Source organism: Pseudophryne corroboree, chromosome 1 (genome assembly GCF_028390025.1).
Source record: "Pseudophryne corroboree isolate aPseCor3 chromosome 1, aPseCor3.hap2, whole genome shotgun sequence".
Classification (NCBI taxonomy): Eukaryota; Metazoa; Chordata; class Amphibia; order Anura; family Myobatrachidae; genus Pseudophryne; species Pseudophryne corroboree.
The window spans coordinates 1066665246-1066685639 of record NC_086444.1 but is presented as its reverse complement, the minus strand read 5'-3'; the positions used below and the strand labels follow the sequence as shown (position 1 = coordinate 1066685639).

General features: G+C 46.3%; 1 protein-coding gene across 1 annotated transcript in view; it reads left to right on the top strand.

The window, feature by feature from the left end:
* LOC134925947 (OCIA domain-containing protein 1-like) overlaps positions 1-20394 on the top strand; it is a 108070-nt gene that overhangs the window by 28744 nt on the left and 58932 nt on the right. The window contains exons 2-3 of the mRNA XM_063920953.1: positions 15002-15074; positions 17395-17448. Coding sequence (XP_063777023.1) covers positions 15002-15074; positions 17395-17448 — 127 coding nt within the window. The remainder of the gene's footprint in view (positions 1-15001; positions 15075-17394; positions 17449-20394) is intronic.

The following is a 20394-nucleotide window of genomic DNA, read 5'->3' as shown; positions in this document are numbered from 1 at the left end:
CTGTCTCCAAGGACAAGGGTGTTTTCTTCTGCGGTGGCTGCAGAGTGCTCATCTATGAAAGGGCCGCAGATTCGACATTCAGGACTGGGTCCTGGTGACCACGGATGCCAGCCTGAGTGGCTGGGGAGCAGTCACACAAGGAAAAAATTTCCAGGGAGTGTGATCAAGTCTGGAGACTTCTCTCCACATAAATATACTGGAGCTAAGGGCAATTTACAAGGCTCTAAGCTTAGCAAGACCTCTGCTTCAAGGTCAGCCGGTATTGATCCAGTGGGACAACATCACGGCAGTCGCCCACGTAAACAGACAGGGCGGCACATGAAGCAGGAGGGAAATGGCAGAAACTGCAAGGATTCTTCGCTGGGCGAAAAATCATGTGATAACACTCTCAGCAGTGTTAATTCCGGGAGTGGAAATCTGGGAAGCAAACTTCCTCAGCAGGCATAACCTCCACCCGGGAGAGTGGGGACTTCAGCGGGAAGTCTTCCACATGATTGTAAACCGTTGGGAAAAACCAAAGGTGGACATGATGGCGTCCCGCCTGAACAAAAAACTAGACAAATATTGCGCCAGGTCAAGGGACCCTCAGGCAATAGCGGTGGACGCTCTGGTAACACTGTGGGTGTACCAGTCAGGGTATGTGTTCCCTCCTATGCATCTCATACCAAAAGTACTGAGAATCATAAGAAGGAGATGAGTAAGAACGATACTCGTGGTTCCGGATGGGTCAAGAAGGTCTTGGTACCCGGAACTTCAAGAGATGCTCACGGAAGAACCGTGGCCTCTACCTTTAAGAAAGGACCTGCTCCAGCAGGGGCCTTGTCTGTTCCAAGACTTACCGCGGCTGCGTTTGACGGCATGGCAGTTGAACGCCGGATCCTGAAAGGGCATTCCAGATGAAGTCATCCCTACCCTGGTCGAAGCCAGGAAGGATGTAACCGCAAAACATTTTCACAGCATTTGGCGAAAATATGTTGCGTGGTGTGAGGCCAAGAAGGTCCCTACAGAGGAATTCCAACTGGGTCGTTTCCTACATTTCCTGAAAACAGGACTGTCTATGGGCCTAAAATTAGGGTCCATTAAGGTTCAAATTTCGACCCTGTCAAATTTCTTCCAGAAAGAACTGGCTTCAGTGCCTGAAGTTCAGACGTTTGTAAAAGGGGTACTGCATATACAGCCTCCTTTTGTGCCCCCAGTGGCACCTTGGGATCTCAATGTTGTTTTGAGTTTCCTAAAGTCACATTGGTTTGATCCACTCACCACTGTGGAATTAAAATATTTCACATGGAAGGTGAAGATTCTATTAGCCCTGGCTTCAGCCAGGCGTGTGTCAGAATGGGCGGCTTTATCATATAAAAGCCCTTACTTAATTTTTCATTCTGACAGGGCAGAATTGAGGACTCGTCCTCAATTTCTCCTTAAGGTGTTTTCTGTTTTTCACATGAACCAACCTATTGTGGTACCTGCGGCTACTAGGGACTTGGAGGACTCCAAGTTACTTGACGTTGTCAGGGCCCTGAAAATATATGTTTCCAGGACGACTGGAGTCAGAAAATCTGACTCGCTGTTTAGCCTGTATGCACCCAACAAGATGGGTGTTCCTGCTTCTAAGCAGACGATTGCTCGCTGGATTTGTAGTACAATTCAGCTTGCACATTCTGTGGCAGGCTTGCCACAGCCAAAATCAGTAAAAGCCCATTCCACAAGGAAGTGGGCTCATCTTGGGCGGCTGCCCGAGGGGTCTCGGCTTTACAACTTTGCCGAGCTGCTACTTGGTCAGGGGCACACCCTGACTGAGGAGGACCTGGAGTTCTCTCATTCGGTGCTGCAGAGTCATCCGCACTCTCCCGCTCGTTTGGGAGCTTTGGTATAATCCCCATGGTCCTGACGGAGTCCCCAGCATCCACTTAGGACGTTAGAGAAAATAAGAATTTACTTACCGATAATTCTATTTCTCGTAGTCCGTAGTGGATGCTGGGCGCCCATCCCAAGTGCGGATTGTCTGCAATACTTGTACATAGTTATTGTTACAAAAATCGGGTTATTCTTGTTGTGAGCCATCTTTTCAGAGGCTCCTTCGTTGTTATCATACTGTTAACTGGGTTCAGATCACAGGTTGTACGGTGTGATTGGTGTGGCTGGTATGAGTCTTACCCGGGATTCAATATCCTTCCTTATTATGCACGCTCGTCCGTACACAGTATCCTAACTGAGGCTTGGAGGAGGGTCATAGGGGGAGGAGCCAGTGCACACCACCTGATCCTAAAGCTTTTATTATTGTGCCCTGTCTCCTGCGGAGCCGCTAAACCCCATGGTCCTGACGGAGTCCCCAGCATCCACTACGGACTACGAGAAATAGAATTATCGGTAAGTAAATTCTTATTTTTAGGTTTTTTATTTTCAGTGAGATCTGCTGGCAACAGACTCACTGCTACGAGGGACCAAGGGGAGAAGAAGCGAACCTACCTGCTTGCAGCTAGTTTGGGCTTCTTAGGCTACTGGACACCATTAGCTCCAGAGGGATCGAACACAGGACCCGACCTCGATCGTCCGGTCCCGGAGCCGCGCCGCCGTCCCCCTTACAGAGCCAGAAGCATGAAGATGGTCCTGAAAATCGGCGGCAGAAGACTTCGGTCTTCAACAAGGTAGCGCACAGCACTGCAGCTGTGCGCCATTGCTCCTCATGCACACCTCACACTCCGGTCACTGATGGGTGCAGGGCGCTGGGGGGGGGGTGCCCTGAGCAGCAATATTAACACATTGGCTGGCAAAATAATCACAATATATAGTCCTAGAGGATATATATGTGAAAAATACCCCTGCCAGAGATCCATAAAAAAGCGGGAGAAAGTCCGCCGAAAAAGGGGCGGGGCTATCTCCCTCAGCACACTGGCGCCATTTTCTCTTCACAGTGCAGCTGGAAGACAGTTCCCCAGGCTCTCCCCTGTAGTTTTCAGGCTCAAAGGGTTAAAAAAAGAGGGGGGGGGGGGGGGGGGCACTAAATTTAGGCGCAGAATTGTGTATTATAGCAGCTATAAGGGAAAAATCACTGTGGGTAGTGTGAATCCCTGTATTATATAGCGCTTTGGTGTGTGCTGGCATACTCTCTCTCTGTCTCCCCAAAGGACTTTGTGGGGTCCTGTCCTCAGTCAGAGCATTCCCTGTGTGTGTGCGGTGTGTCGGTATGGCTGTGTCGACATGTTGATGAGGAAGGTTACGTGGAAGGCGGAGCAGATGCCGATAAATGTGATGTCGCCCCCTGTGGGGCCGACACCAGAGTGGATGGATAGGTGGAAGGTATTAACCGACAATGTCAACTCCTTACATAAAAGGCTGGATGACGTAACAGCTGTGGGACAGCCGGCTTCTCAGCCCGCGCCTGCCCAGGCGTCTCAAAGGCCATCAGGGGCTCAAAAAACGCCTGCTACCTCAGATGGCAGACACAGATGTCGACATGGAGTCTGACTCCAGTGTCGACGAGATTGAGACATATACACAATCCACTAGGAACATCTGTTGCATGATCTCGGCATTGAAAAATGTGTTACACATTTCTGACATTAACCCAAGTACCAAAAAAAAAGGGGTTTTATGTTTGGGGAGAAAAAGCAGCCAGTGTTTTGTTCCCCCATCAGATGAGTGAGTGAAGTGTGTGAAGAAGCGTGGGTTCCCCCGATAAGAAACTGGTAATTTCTAAAAAAGTTACTGATGGCGTACCCTTTACCGCCAGAGGATAGGTCACGTTGGGAGATATCCCCTAGGGTGGATAAGGCGCTCACACGTTTGTCAAAAAAGGTGGATACGGCCACCTTGAAGGAGCCTGCTGATAAAAAGCAGGAGGCTATCCTGAAGTCTATATATACACACTCAGGTACTATACTGAGACCTGCAATTGCCTCAGCATGGATAGTGCTGCTGCACTGTTACCCTGTCAGGACAGGGATACTATTTTGCGAACCATAGAGCATATTAAAGACGTAGTCTTATATATGAGGGATGCACAGAGGGATATTTGCCGGCTGGCATCCAGAATTAATGCAATGTCCATTCTGCCAGGAGGGTGTTAGGGACCCGGCAGTGGACAGGTGATGCTGACTTTAAAAGGCACATCTGCCTTATAAGGGTGAGGAATTGTTGGGGATGGTCTCTGGGACCTCGTATCCACAGCAACAGCTGGGAAGAAATTTTTTTACCTCAGGTTTCCTCAGAGCCTAAGAAAGCACGGTATTATCAGGTACAGTCCTTTCGGCTTCAGAAAAGCAAGCGGGTCAAAGGCGCTTCCTTTCTGCACAGAGACAATGGAAGAGGGAAAAAGCTGCACCAGACAGCCAGTTCCCAGGATCAAAAATCTTCCCCCGCTTCCTCTGAGTCCACCGCATGACGCTGGGGCTCCACAGGTGGAGCCAGGTGCGGTGGGGGCGCGTCTCGGTAATTTCAGCGACCAGTGGGCTCGCTCACAGGTGGATCCCTGGGTTCTGCAAGTAGTATCACAGGGATACAAGCTGGAGTTCGAGGCGACTCCCCCTCGCCGTTACCTCAAATCAGCCTTGCCTGCTGCCCTCGGAGAAAAGGGAGGTAGTACTGGCGGCAATTCACAAGCTGTACTTCCAGCAGGTGATAATCAGGGTACCCCTCCTTCAACAAGGCCGGGGTTACTATTCCACAATGTATGTGGTACCGAAACCAGACTGTTCGGTGAGACCCATTCTAAAAGTGAAATCCTTGAACACTTATATACGAAGGTTCAAGTTCAAAATGGAATCGCTCAGGGCGGTTATTGCAAGCCTGGACGAAGGGGATTACATGGTATCACTGGACATCAAGGATGCTTACCTGCATGTCCCCATTTACCCTCCTCACCAGGAGTACCTCAAAATTGTGGTACAGGACTGTCATTACCAATTCCAGACGTTGCCGTTGTTCTGTCCCCGGCACCGAGGGTATTTACCAAGGTAATGGCCGAAATGATGATACTCCTTCAAAAAAAAAAAGGGAGTTATAATTATCCCTACTTGGACGATCTCCTTATAAAGGCGAGGTCCAGGGAGCAGTTGTTGGTCGGAGTAGCACTATCTCGGGAAGTGCTACAACAGCACGGCTGGATTCTGAATATTCCAAAGTCGCAGCTGGTTCCTACGACGCGTCTACTGTTCCTGGGTATGGTTCTGGACACAGAACAGGAAAAAGTGTTTCTCCCGGAGGAGAAGGCCAAGGAGTTGTCATCTCTAGTCAGAGGCCTCCTAAAACAAATACAGGTGTCGGTGCATCAGTGCACGCGAGTCCTGGGAAAGATGGTAGCTTCTTACGAAGAAATTCCATTCGGCAGGTTCCATGCAAGGATCTTCCAGGGGGATCTGTTGGACAAGTGGTCCGGGTCGCATCTTCAGATGCATCGACTGATAACCCTGTCTCCAAGGGCCATGGTGTCGCTGTTGTGGTGGCTGCAGAGTGCTCATCTTCTAGAGGGCCGCAGATTCGGCATACAGGACTGGGTCCTGGTGACCACGGATGCCAGCCTCCGAGGCTGGGGGGCAGTCACACAGGGAAGAAACTTCCAAGGACTATGGTCGAGTCAGGAGACTTCCCTACACATAAATATTCTGGAACTAAGGGCCTTTTACAATGCCCTAAGTTAGGCTAGACCCCTGCTTCTACACCAGCCGGTGCTGATCCAGTCAGACAACATCACGGCGGTCGCCCATGTATACCAACAGGGCGGCACAAGAAGCAGGATGGCGATGGTAGAAGCCACAAGGATTTTCCGATGGGCGGAAAATCATGTGTTAGCACTGTCAGCAGTGTTCATTTCCGGAGTGGACAACTCGGAAGCAGACTTTCTCAGATGGCATGACTTCCACCCGGGAGAGTGGGGATTTCATCCAGAAGTCTTCCAAATGATTGTACACCATTGGGAGAGGCCACAGGTGGACATGATGGCGTCCCGCCTCAACAAAAAGCTAAAAAGATATTGCGCCAGGTCAAGGGACCCTCAGGCGATAGCTGTGGACGCTCTGGTGACACCGTGGGTGTACCAGTCGGTTTATGTGTTCCCTCCTCTTCCTCTCATACCCAAGGTACTGAGGATAATAAGAAAAAGAGTAAGAACTATACTCATTGTTCCGGATTGGCCAAGAAGAGCTTGGTACCCGGAACTTCAAGAACTGATCTCAGAGGACCCATGGCCTCTGCCGCTCAGACAGCACCTGCTGCAGCAGGGGCCCTGTCTGTTCCAAGACTTACCGCGGCTGCGTTTGACGGCATGGCGGTTGAACGCCGGATCCTGAAGGAAAAGGGCATTCCGGAGGAAGTCATCCCTACGCTGATTAAAGCTAGGAAAGAAGTTACCGCAAACCATTATCACCGCATATGGCGAAAATATGTTGCGTGGTGTGAGGCCAGGAAGGCCCAACGGAGGAATTTCAGCTGGGCCGTTTTCTGCACTTCCTACAGTCAGTGGTGACTATGGGCCTAAAATTGGGTTCCATTAAGGTCCAGATTTCGGCTCTGTCGATTTTCTAACAGAAAGAACTGGCTTCACTGCCTGAAGTTCAGACATTTGTTAAGGGAGTGCTGCATATTCAGCCCCCTGTTGTGCCTCCAGTGGCACCTTGGGATCTCAACGTGGTGTTGGATTTCCTAAAGTCGCATTGGTTTGAGCCACTTAAAACCGTAGATTTTAAATATCTCGCGTGGAAAGTGGTCATGCTGTTGGCCTTGGCTTCGGCCAGGCGTGTGTCAGAATTGGCGGCTTTGTCATGTAAAAGCCCTTAACTGATTTTCCATATGGATAGGGCAGAATTGAGGACTCGTTCCCAGTTTCTCCCTAAGGTGGTATCAGCTTTTCATTTGAACCAACCTATTGTAGTGCCTGCGGCTACTAAAGACTTGGAGGATTCCAAGTTGTTGGACGTAGTCAGGGCCCTGAAAAATTTATGTTCCAGGACAGCTAGTGTCAGGAAAACTGACTCGCTATTTATCCTGTATGCACCCAACAAACTGGGTGCTCCTGCTTCAAAGCAGACTATTGCTCGCTGGATCTGTAGTACGATTCAGCTTGCACATTCTGCGGCTGGACGGCCGCATCCTAAATCAGTGAAAGCCCATTCCACTAGGAAGGTGGGCTCTTCTTGGGCGGCTGCCCGAGGGGTCTCGGCTTTACAACTTTGCCGAGCAGCTACTTGGTCGGGGTCAAACACATTTGCTAAATTCTACAAGTTTGACACCCTGGCTGAGGAGGACCTAGTTTGCCCATTCGGTGCTGCAGAGTCATCCGCACTCTCCCGCCCGTTTGGGAGCTTTGGTATAATCCCCATGGTCCTTACAGAGTCCCAGCATCCACTTAGGACGTCAGAGAAAATAAGATTTTACTCACCGGTCAATCTATTTCTCGTAGTCCGTAGTGGATGCTGGGCGCCCATCCCAAGTGCGGATTGTCTGCAATACTTGTATATAGTTATTGTTTAACTAAAGGGTTATTGTTGAGCCATCTGTTGAGAGGCTCAGTTATATTTCATACTGTTAACTGGGTATAGTATCACGAGTTATACGGTGTGATTGGTGTGGCTGGTATGAGTCTTACCCGGGATTCAAAATCCTTCCTTATTGTGTCAGCTCTTCCGGGCACAGTATCCTAACTGAGGTCTGGAGGAGGGTCATAGTGGGAGGAGCCAGTGCACACCAGGTAGTCCTAAAGCTTTCTTTAGTTGTGCCCAGTCTCCTGCAGAGCCGCTATTCCCCATGGTCCTTACGGAGTCCCAGCATCCACTACGGACTACGAGAAATATTTACCGGTGAGTAAAATCTTATTTTATCCTCCTCATCAGGCGTACCGCCAAGAGTGTCGATTCATCAATGCACCCGAGTGCTGGGGAAAATGGTGGCGGCCTACGAGGCCATTCCGTTTGGCAGGTTCCATGCAAGAACGTTTCAGTGGGACTTACTGGACAAGTGGTCAGGGTCCCATCTGCAGATGCACCGGAAAATAACTCTGTCCCCCAGGACCAGGGTTTCTCTCCTGTGGTGGCTCCAAAGTTCTCACCTTCTAGAGGGTCGCAGGTTCGGCATCCAAGATTGGACTTTGGTGACCAGGGACGCGAGTCTCCGAGGTTGGGGAGCAGTCACACAGGGAAAAAATTTCCAGGGAAAATGGTCAAGCCAGGAAGCTTGTCTGTACATAAACATTATGGAATTAAGGGCCATCTACAACGGCCTGCTACAAGCGGAACATCTTCTTCACGACCTGCCCGTCCTGATTCAGTCGGATAACATAACAGCCGTGGCGCACATAAACCGCCAGGGCGGAACAAAGAGCAGAGCGGCGATGGCGGAGGCCACCAAGATCCTTCATGCAAGCGCCCTGTCAGCGGTCTTCATTCCAGGCGTGGACAACTGGGAAGCAGACTTCCTCAGCAGACACGATCTCCACCCAGGAGAGTGGGGTCTTCATCAAGAGGTCTTTGCAGAAGTGATAAGTCGTTGGGGAATTCCTCAAATAGACATGATGGCGTCTCGCCTCAACAAGAAGCTTCAGACATATTGTTCCAGGTCGAGGGACCCTCAAGCAGTAGCAGTGGACGCTCTAGTGACACCGTGGGTGTTTCAGTCGGTCTTTGTGTTCCCTCCACTTCCACTCATCCCAAAGATGTTAAGGATCGTGAGAAGAACAAGGGTTCAGGCGATACTCGTTTTTCCAGATTGGCCTCGGAGGGCCTGGTATCCGGATCTTCAGGAATTACTCACAGGAGATCCTTGGCCTCTTCCTCTAAGAGAGGATCTGTTACAGCAAGGACCGTGCGTGTTCCAGGACTTACCGCGGTTGCGTTTGACAGCATGGCGGTTGAACGCCAAATCCTAGCTTGGAAGGGTATTCCCGGGGAAGTCATCCCCACCCTACTTAAGGCTAGAAAGGAGGTAACGGAGAAAATGTGTCTTGGTGTGAATCCAAGAAAGCTCCTACGGAAGAGTTTCACCTGGGGCGGTTTCTCCATTTTTTGCAAGCAGTGGTGGATGCGGGCCTGAAGTTAGGCTCCATTAAAGTGCAGGTTTCAGCCTTATCAATTTTCTTTCAAAGGGAATTTGCCTCGCTTCCTGAAGTTCAGACGTTCGTGAAAGGCGTACTACACATACAAGCTCCATTTGTGCCCCCAGTGGCTCCATGGGACCTTAACGTGTTGTTTCAGTTCCTTACGTCACATTAGTTTGAACCTTTACAAACGGTTGAGTTGAAATTTCTCACTTGGAAAGTGGTCATGCTATTGGCCTTGGCGTCCGCAAGGCGGGTGTCCGAATTGGCGGCTTTGTCTTACAAAAGCCCCTATCTAATCTTCCATGAGGATAGAGCGGAGTTGAGAACTTGTCAACATTTTCTACAGAAGGTGGTTTCTTCGTTTCATATGAACCAACCTATTGTGGTGCCTGTGGCTACTGAAGCCTTGGCTGATTCAAAGTCTCTTGATGTGATCAGAGCTTTGAAAATTTATGTAGCCAGAACGGCTCGGGTGAGGAAAACAGAGGCGCTGTTTGTCCTATATGCGGCCAACAAGGTTGGCGCTCCTGCTTCTAAGCAGACTATTGCGCGCTGGATCTGTAATATGATTCAGCAGGCTCATTCTGCTGCTGGATTACCGTTACCGAAATCGGTGAAAGCCCATTCCACTAGGAAGGTGGGCTCATCTTGGGCGGCTGCCCGAGGCGTCTCGGCATTACAGCTTTGCCGAGCAGCTACTTGGTCGGGTTCAAACACTTTTGCAAAGTTCTACAAGTTTGATACTCTGGCTGATGAGGACCTCATGTTTGCTCAATCGGTGCTGCAGAGTCATCCGCACTCTTCCGCCCGGTTTGGAGCTTTGGTATAAACCCCATGGTCCTTTTGGAGTCCCCAGCATCCTCTAGGACAGAGGTTCTCAAACTCGGTCCTCAGGACCCCACACAGTGCATGTTTTGCAGGTAACCCAGCAGGTGCACAGGTGTATCAATTACTCACTGACACATTTTTAAAGGTCCGCATGTGGAGCTCATTATTTCACTTGTGATTCTGTGAGGAGACCTGCAAAACATGCACTGTGTGGGGTCTTGAGGACCGAGTTTGAGAACCTGTGCTCTAGGACGAAGGAGAAAATAGGATTTTAATACCTACCGGTAATTCCTTTTCTCTTAGTCCGTAGAGGATGCTGGGCGCCCGTTCCAGTGCGGACTCTGTCTGCAGTACTTGTATATAGTTATTGCTTAAGTTACACAAAGGTTGTGTTTGGTAAGGGTCAGGCTGTTGCTGATCTGTTTTAGTTCACACTGTTAACTGGGTTTAATTAAATGCCATGTTGTACGGTGTGGTGTGGTGTGAGCTGGTATGTATCTCACCCTTAATTTAACAAAATCCTTTTCCTCGAAATGTTCCTCTCCTCTGGGCACAGTTCCGATAACTGAGGTCTGGAGGAGGGGCATAGAGGGAGGAGCCAGTTCACACCCATTCAAAGTCTTATAGTGTGCCCATGTCTCCTGCGGATCCCGTCTATACCCCATGGTCCTTTAGGAGTCCCCAGCATCCTCTACGGACTAAGAGAAAAGGATTTACCGGTAGGTATTAAAATCCTATTTTATCCAGCCCTCCCGGTTGCACAAACATGGCATAGACTACCTTAGATAGCCATTCCGAGTGCTAGAATTGGGAGATTGACCACCTTAGTCTGCCATTCATGGTATCGGAATGGGGTGCAGACCACCCTCTTAGCTGTTCCAGGGCACTGACCAACCTAGCCAGCCAATGCACAGATTACCTTAAATAGCCATTCCATGGTTAATGACCAACCTAACCAACCATTCCAGCTGCCAGAACGGGCCGCAGACGACCTTAACCAGCCATTGCGGGAGCCAGAAAAGCACACTGACCACCTCAGATATGACTTCTGTACGCAGAAACTGGGCACAAACAACCTTAGCCATTATGGGTGGTGGAACGGGAAGCTGACCACCCTCTAATGGGCCCTACACACTGGCCGATTACACTGAAAGATATGAATGATCTCGTCCATTAATGAATGAGATATCGCTCATATCTTTGTGTGTATACACCAATGATGAACGATACGCGGCCCCGCGCTTGTTCATTGTTGGTGCCAGCACGTTAAAACATGCAAGCCAATATGGACAATCTCGTCACCCATCTAGCAGCCCCCCCCCCCCCCCCCCACCCACCGCCGGGTCGGCCTTATCGTCTGTCGGGCACCTCGGCAAGTGTGTAGGGCCCTTTAGCTGTTTTAGGGCACTGACCAACCTAGCCAGGCAATGCACAGACCACCTTAGCCATTCCAGGGCTAATGACCAACCTAACCAACCATTCCAGCTGCCAGAACGGGCCGCTGACCACCTTAACCAGCCGTTGCGGGTGTCAGAACAGCACACTGACCGCCTTAGATATCCCTTCTGTACGCAGAAACGGGGCGCAGACAGCCTTAGCCGTTACGTGTGGCGGAACGGGGAGCTGACCACCATAGCTGCCCGTTCTGGTTGCCATAATGGTACACAGACTACATTAGGGGGAGCTGACTACTTTAGCCAGCGATTCCAGTTGTCTGGTGGAACGGGGAGCTAACCACCTTAGCTAGCCGGAATGGGCACAGAGCACCTTTTAGATTGTTGTTCCGGTTGAAGGATCAGGACGCTGACTACCTTTCCCTTTTATTTAGTTTCTCTCAGTGAACCTTTACAACACACACACACACACACACACACACACACACACACACACACACACACACACACACACACTCACACTTTGGTTTTTGTGCTATCTCCAACTTGAACAGCTCCCTGTTCATCCATGTTTCCCCTACCTCCCTCTACCCTAGCCCCACACCTTCACAAAAGCTAATATTGATGACCATGATTGCTTCAGTTTCACCTAATTCTTTGTCTCTCTTCTCTTGACCATTTCCACCCTCTTTTGTGATCAAGCCCTCAGTACTGCCCTTGACTTTATAATCCCAGCTGGTACAGGTAGCTTATGATGGTCCCCTTCTCAAGCATCATACTCCACTCTGAGGGCCTGATTCAGACCCACTGCGCGTGCGCACCCAGTGAAATGTGAAAGCCTATGTGCAGTCGCGGGGCGGGAGGGGGCATGCCAATGGCGTTAGAATGCCTTTGGTGCGGCGCGGTCTGGACAACGCAGGCGTGTCTAGAACGTTGCTGGGCAAAAGGCTGTGAATACTTAGTACATGTGATTTCTTAGTTGTTTTTTTTTTTTTTTTTTTATAAATTTGCTAAAATCTTAAACTTTTTCACATTGTCATTATGGACTATTCTGTGTAGAAGTTTGAGGGAAAAAATAGTTTATTCCATTTTGAAATAAGGCTGTACCATAAGAAAATGTGGAAAAAGTGAAGCGCTGTGAATACTTTCCGGATGCACTGTATATCTGCCGAGACATCTCTTTCCAAACATCTGATCCAGTTTTCACCTATACCCTTACATAGATGCACATCCCAGTATGATGCGTTACTGCGTAGCCTGTGTAAATACCAAATTGCTTTCTAACAAATATTTAAAATGCCCACTCTATTATATATTGTAAACGCCTGCACCTCTTATTACCATGTGCCATGAATGTGCGCTATACATAGCAAAACACTGCATCCCATAAGAGAAAGCAATATACCCACACATTATCTGAGTTCCAAAGCTCACTGATGTATATATTTGTTATTAAAAGGATATGGATTCAATATATTACAATGTACAGTATACCTATAGTTACATGGTTACAAATCATACAGTAAGCAGTTAATACATACAGTTACAGGCCAGCATACCATACCATTCCCTCAATGCATCTTATATCTCTCTCAGCAAATAAATACAGGAACTGGTCTGGCAGCAACTTCTTCATCCTCTGGTACAAAACAGCAACTGAGAACTGTGTGTCTCTGCAATGTGTTATCTAGTTTTTGGGGGAGGGCACTTTCTCATTCATGATGAGTCACTAGTCTATTTGTATATGCTAAACAGGTTCAGTCTTGAAGACATCCAAAGGGCTGGCCTGTTTCCTGTCCATTGTACTAATAAGTGATTTTACCTTTCATACATTTAATCATAACTATTTGTTGCAATGTCCTACAACTTAATAACAAGTATCAAATGAATCTACACATTAATCTGGTTGCTTAAATACCAAATATGACAGGTGTATCTTGCTTCGTTCAAATAATACACATACATGACATTACTTCATTATATAATTTTAAATCATCATGATGTCTGGCGCTTGATATTATTATAATTATGTACTGTATGAAATAAGTGTCGAATCTATCTCTGTGGCATGTCCGTGTAAATGCGTGTGTTACCATATATTGCTGTGCTCGCTGTGCGTATTTGCAAGTATAGCGACTTATATGTGTGTAGAGTTTGTATGTTCTTTCTATGTAATATTTTTGACTTAAACACCTGCTTCTAGGCATCACTCATACAGCGTTACATTTACTGTATGCCCATTCCCTTTATGGGGGTTATACTGTGTTCGAGAGACATAGTAATAATTGTAAGGTCTCATCAAATATGGGGGCAGATGTATTAATACTGTAGAAGTGATAAAGCAATGCTAATTGGAAAGTGATAACACACCAGCCAATCATTACTGGTTTGAAAAATGACAGTATTTGATTGGCTGGTGCGTTATCACCTTCCACTTCACTGCTTTATCATTTCTTTATCCCTTCTCCAGGCTTAATACATCTGCCCCATAATCTTTTAACCGACAATATTGTCTCTTTTTTTTAAATGATTGGATAAGGTTCATTAGGTCGTCAGTGGCTAGGTCTACATCAAAAGGTCAGCACATAAAGAAGGCCAACATGAAAATGGTCGACACATTGACCCCCAATTAGTGTACCGCATCCCCTTGCAGGGCTTACAGTCTGATCAAGGCTACAGTTCCCAATCGTAGTCCACATGGATGGTATGCAAAAGTTATGCAAATTAAATATAATCGTGAAAAACTCATGTCGACCATTGTCATGTTGATCTATTGTCCATGTTCACCTCTTGACTGTCAACATTTTTACTGTTGACCTAAAGACCAGATACTGATTGAATTCGATCAATAACATATATTTAAGACTTTTCTAAAACGATTTTTAAAAAAAAATGTATGTATGAAGGTGTGTGTGAATATTGACAAATAAAAACTCTCCCTTATCACTATAGGGTGTCAGCTAGTCCCTAAGTATTCAGCATGGGTAAGATGCTGTTTTAAGTAGAGATGCGTGTGGAGGATTAGGGGTAACAGTGTCCAACGGTGTTTAGGTAGTAATATATAGATCATCTATATTTGAAGAAAATAAATAAGCACTAGATATAACAAAGAGGGGGAAAATCGCTTTTTAGGTAGAAAGTATAACAGCAGGTTTATTCTAAAATTACATAAAGGTAAAAAGTATAACGGCAAGTTTATTCTAAAATTACATAAGGGGATCCATTTAAAGACTTTTTAAAAAAAAAAACATGTCATATGAAAAAAATTTTTATTAAATATTTTTAAGAAGTACAGAGTTTAAAATTAGAGATTTTAGCTTATCTTAATGTTGAGAGTCAATGAGGTACATCCTACGCGTTTCGTCTGTCTGACCCCTTGGTTCAGGGGGAGATTTATCAGACCTTCCAAAGAGGACAAATGGAGGTGTTGCCTAAGCATCCAATCAGGGTGTGGCTGTCGGTTTATAGCATGTACTGGATAATTGATAGCTAGATGCTGATCCATGTGTCCTCTTTAAAAGGTTTGATACATCTTCCCCACTACATATTAGTACAATGTGTCGTGAATTGTGTTAATTAAAATGGCTCCGTGGGAGAAAAAGCCGGACTCATTTGCAGTGGGTATGATATGGAATACTAAAAGCTTCCTTACATTGTTGAAGAGGACTGGGGGCTTAGAATTGGGTGATACCATACATGAATGGTTTCAGTCCCTAATAATGGCAGAACTGGTGACAATGCTTATATTTTGCAGAACCTCTCTCCCCCGACTGAAGAGGAGCTAAAGGCAGCAAGGGAATGTTTGGTAAAGAACTTTTGGTACAGATGTAAGTTCCGCATTCTTAGACCTCATTAATCACTTTTATAATCTGTTATTATGCAATAAAAAATACCAGTGCCCTTTATTTAAGGCACCATACATTTGCTGTTCTTTGTGTTCTGCGCAGCAAAGTAAACTTGAAAATACTGTCATAATAAACCCTCTGTGGTGCTCACTTCAATGTATGGAAAGAGGCCTCTGATATTAAATCTATTACAGCACGTCCCGTGCTTAGAGCAAACCTAGCTAAAAAACATTATATTAGGTGATTTAAAATGTCGTCTCCTTCTATTGGTGAACTAAAAACAGCTGTATTAGACCACGTTTACTTTGTTAGGTGTAGTGTTCTTTCTGATACTGAGAACAGTGCAACAAATGGGAACTTTATCTTAACGCCCTTCCGTCCTTGGTACAAACCAATATCTGTAAAGTCTTCAAATTGACCACTTGGTATCTACTTTGACAACTATGTTAAGATTTGGCAATACTGACGGGAAATACACCTCAGGTTAAGGTTTATATGAATAATACCCCTTTTACACTGACAATTTTATCCCGGGATTTTGCACGTGAACGCGCATCATCCCGGGATTTTTGTCAGTGTGAATGGGTACAGGGACAATTTCCCGGGACGAGCATCCCGGGATTTCAACCTAGGTCTCGACCTGGGTTGATCCCAGGCCCGTCCCGGGAAGCTGTGCAGTGTAGACGGGTATACCGGGTCAAGGCGACCCGGCACCCGTTCTCTGCATAGGGGGCGGCGGCGCTTGGAGAAGATTATCTCCAAGCACCGCCTCCGGTAGAGTCAGCGGTGACGTCACCGACCCGGCAATATGCCGGGTCGGGCCGCTAATGTAAAAGGGTCATTCCCGGGAATTATACCGGGACACATTCCCAGGAATGACCCTAGCCTGCGAGTGTAAAAGGGATATTACTTCCTACGCTTACATAACATTCTCATAGCTTTCAATGTGTGAGAAGTATGGCTGCTGATATCCCCCATCTCCCCATTCTTCTCCCTTTTTTCCTCACTCTCCACCTCCTCCTCCTTCTTGCTTCTTAGTATTCATTAGTGTTAAATGATAATAATGCATCTCTCTGCAAATATGTCATGTATCATTTTGATCATACTATGTACATCATTTGGTGACGTATGTTTCTCTTATTGGTTTCTATGTCCTATTTTCTTTTCTGTATCATTCTGTGGGGTAGATTTATGACTGTTACTTTAAATGAAATAAAAGCCTTTCCTGAGGCAGGCAGTCGGTCAGGAAGCTCCTACGTGGTCACATGATGGCAAAGTCAGGGGAGTGTTTCAAATCCTCTTTGCTCACTTTCTGTGGTCATTGATGATTGGCGATCCATTGAGTAAATGGGAAATTCTTCAGATTCGCTGCTCCCATCCGTTTTTGATCGAGGAATTGAGATTTTTAACTTGTTTAATATTCTCAATTCCCTGATCCAGGCGTAAGGATCGGGATAATTCAGCAATCCGTCCCTAATGTATGGGTGCCATGATAATCACACGACATGGCAAACTATGAATTATTAATAGCAGCTTAAAACCTATCCATAATCTAAATAACTCCAGTGTCGTCTTACAGGTAACATGAGTGATTTATGTGATGAAACAAAAAAACTTTAATTACAAGTTTTCGGTGAATCCACGTCCTTTTTAAATAGTGGGTAGTCCAAATGAAAAGCTTGGCTAATCCCTTTTCTGAACGTTCCGTGAAATAGATTGCATGTATTTAGACCGTTCAAGTCACCCACATAGAAGTAATTTTGTGATTTCATGGAATATGGTTGTGTGGCAAGTTCAAAATGTTTCAAGTGGTAGTACCCTGCATACAATCTCATACAGTCAGTGACTGCAGGGCTTCCTGGTTTTATATCAGGCTCCTGCTGTGTGGATGGATATTAGTGAGATAGCAGAGATGGCATTACCTAAACTGGATTATGATAGTTGATCTAGAGTAGAGGCAGAAGTCCTTTTTCATATTTACTGAGCTTAATTCCCAAGTATATGTGCAAGGACAAGGGGTTGGGTTGATGTATTACCTTTGAAGTGGAGAAGTTGCCCACAGCAACCAATCCGCTTTGATGTAGCATTTATCAAGTACAGTCTATAAAGTGGTTGAATCTGCTTGGTTACTATTGGCAACTTCCCCACTTCTCCACGTGTTTTACTGTTTTATATATAACCCCCCTACCCCCAAGTGAATTAGGGTGTGCATGTGCTAGGGGTTCCAGCTGCTATGGCTGACGGACAAGAGTTTCTATAGTTTTATGTTGAACAATCTAACCAGTATTTCACTGTATTCTAGGTGTCCCCTTCACGGTGATCAGCGTTGTGGCTACAAAGGCCCTCCTCGCTAAAGGTACAGGCTTTATCCTCTTATACTTAAAGATGCATAAATTAGTGGTATAATGTATTGTTGCTTACAGTGCAGACCACAAGAAAGCCGCTACATAAACTCACGTCCCTTTTTTTTTTTCTTAATATTTTTAGTATTTTCAACTGAAATTAAATAAACTAAAGTACCTAATTACATATGATTAAGAACACTGCAGTCACTGAGGATTATGGGGAATATCAGTACAAGATATCACGCGTTCTAAGCAGTCATATGGGGGAAATGTACTAAGCAGTGAAAAGATTGGAGAAGTTGCCCATGGCAACCAATCAGCTGCTTTTATGGTATGCAAATTACAGATGTTACTTCAATGCTGATTGGTTGCCATGGGCAACTTCTCCACTTTTTTCACTGCTTAGTACATATCCCCCATAGTGAATGGAAACCACTAGTATGCAAGATCTTTATGCCATCTCAATGAAGCGTTTGCCAAGACTTGCACTCGCTACTAAACCATTTCCAAGGACGACCATGTAGAATTCAACAACAAAGACGCAGGGACGAAATATTACAATGTTCATGTATCTTCAAGTGGCCTCTGAGTTCTGGAAACGTTGGCACCAGCTTCCTATTTGTAAGCGAAGGAAACCGTGGACTAATTTTACTGGGGTCATATGCCATGTTACTAGCAATTTATAATTGTCCTCATGGATTTAGGTTCTTGGAGGAACGAATTGTCAAGGACCGAAATCTTAGGTTTCAGTCCATCCCTCTACTAGCTGCTATTCATGTGCTGCTAACATATCCGTGGTGGGTCTGGCTCTCTGGCATTTGTATGGGAATGACCGCATAGAGACTCACCCTAATCTGAGTATTTCACCACCTCAGCACCCTTAAGTGAGTAGAGACTATTCTGTTGCCCACAGTCTAAGAAATACCGGTCTACCAGTGTTTCTATAACAGGATATACTGTTCTACTCCCAACTTGAGATGTTGCGTTCTCAATCTCTGTTGCACAGGTCCGATTTCCTGTGGTACTGATCAAATCTATTCGCACCACCAGGTAAATGGAGAACAACCCAAAATGGAAAGGAGAAAGACATATTGTGTAATACAATTTAATACAGTTTTAAAATGATATACAAACAATGGACATCACGAATCACCGTAAAATCCTGGCAATCATACAATGGCAGAATCTGGTAATGGCGCGTACAGCAAGTGGATGATCCCGGCTACAGTTCTGGGTCTTCCTCCCTGGTCTCAGTTCTGCTCCACAAATGCTGGACAAGCCAAGTACAGTCACTACTAGTGGTTCTGCAAAGCACCCATGCGTTCCGACACTCCATGGGTCTTTCTCAAGGGCTGCCCAAATAGGTGACTAGGTGGCTGCAGTTTTCCCAGTCGTGATCATGTGATCTTTATATTGCGAGATCAGCACTAAGCGCTTTCCCGCTTACTGCTCTAGTTTTATTCCGACAGACAGAGCCACAGCTTCTAGCCTGGGTAAGTATATATTTATAAAAGATTGCCATACTTTTTCATAATTATATTTATTATGATACATTATTATAATAAATGGAATAAGTGAGAATGTCAGATAATTTAATCATTTGTTTTTTACACAAAAGTAAAGGAAATGACAGTGTGTTAATTAATGAACTGCTAATAACAAATGCCTGGTTTCCTCTGCATTTTTGGAGACTTGTATCATTTATCTTCATTCCCATAGTTAGAGAGACTGGGACTTTAAAGCAAACTTTTGCATCTTGGGGTTTACTTGACAAAAAGCTATGACCAACTCTTCACTGCCAACTCCCCCCCTCTGTTATAGTTACCCTCATAGAAGACCTTCAAACAAGGAATAGTTATACATCTCCTGGCTGGGCATAGTAGCCGCTATTAAAATGAATGTTCTAAGTCTGCTTCTCTAGCTATTGCAAACCTTACCTGTCAGCCGCTGTCCTCAAGCATTTGCAACAGCACATCTCCCGTTTTGTCTGGTCTGATAGGAGACCTAAAGTACGTCTCGGGGTCTTCTATAAGCACACCATTAATGGTGGACATGGTCTGCCGTGTTTACTAGTATTACCAGTGCTTAAAGTGGTCCTAGAGAGGTGGTGAAACTCCGAACCTCCCCCCCACTCCCCCCGAAACCCATCCCAAAAAAGGGTTGTGGTCTCAAATCGAAAGGGGCGTGGTCACACAATAGTAATAATGCCCACAGTAGTAGCACCACTAATACACATAATGCCCACAGTAGTAGCACCCCGTAATACACAATGCCCACAGCAGTAGCGCCCCTTTTACAATGACCACAGTAGTAGTGCTCCTTATGCAGTGTCCACTGTACTGGTAGTGCCCCTTATAAAGAGCCCATAGTAGTAGTGCCCCTTATGCAATGCCCCCAGTAGTAGAGCCCCTTATGTCCCCAGTAGTGATACCCCTTATGAACTGCCCTCATTAGTAGTGCCCCCATTTAGTAATGCCCTTAATGGTAATGGCCCTGTGTAGTATTGCCCCCAGTAGTAATGTTGCCTGTAGTAATGCCCGCAGACATTTAGCCCCAGTAGTTATACCCCCAGTAGTTTAGCCCCCAGTAATAATGCCCCTGCAGTTATGACCCCAGTAGTTTAGCCCCGCTTTAGTTTAGCCTCCCAGTGGTAATGCCCCCAGTAGTTTAGCCCCTGTAGTTTAGTCCTCATGTAGTTTTCCCCATGTAGTTTAGCCCCATGTAGTTTATCCCCCAGTGGTAATGCCCTCTGTAGTTTAGTCCCTGTAGTTATGCCCCCCTGTAGGAATGCCCTCCCCCCTGTAGTTATAGCCCCATGTAGCTTGCCCCCAGTAGTTAGCCCCCTGTAGCTTGCCCCAAGTAGTAATGCCCCCTTGTAGTTTAGCCCTGCTGTAGTAATGCCCCTGTAGTTTGCCCCCTGTAGTAATGCCCCCTGTAGTAATGCCCCCTGTAGTAAT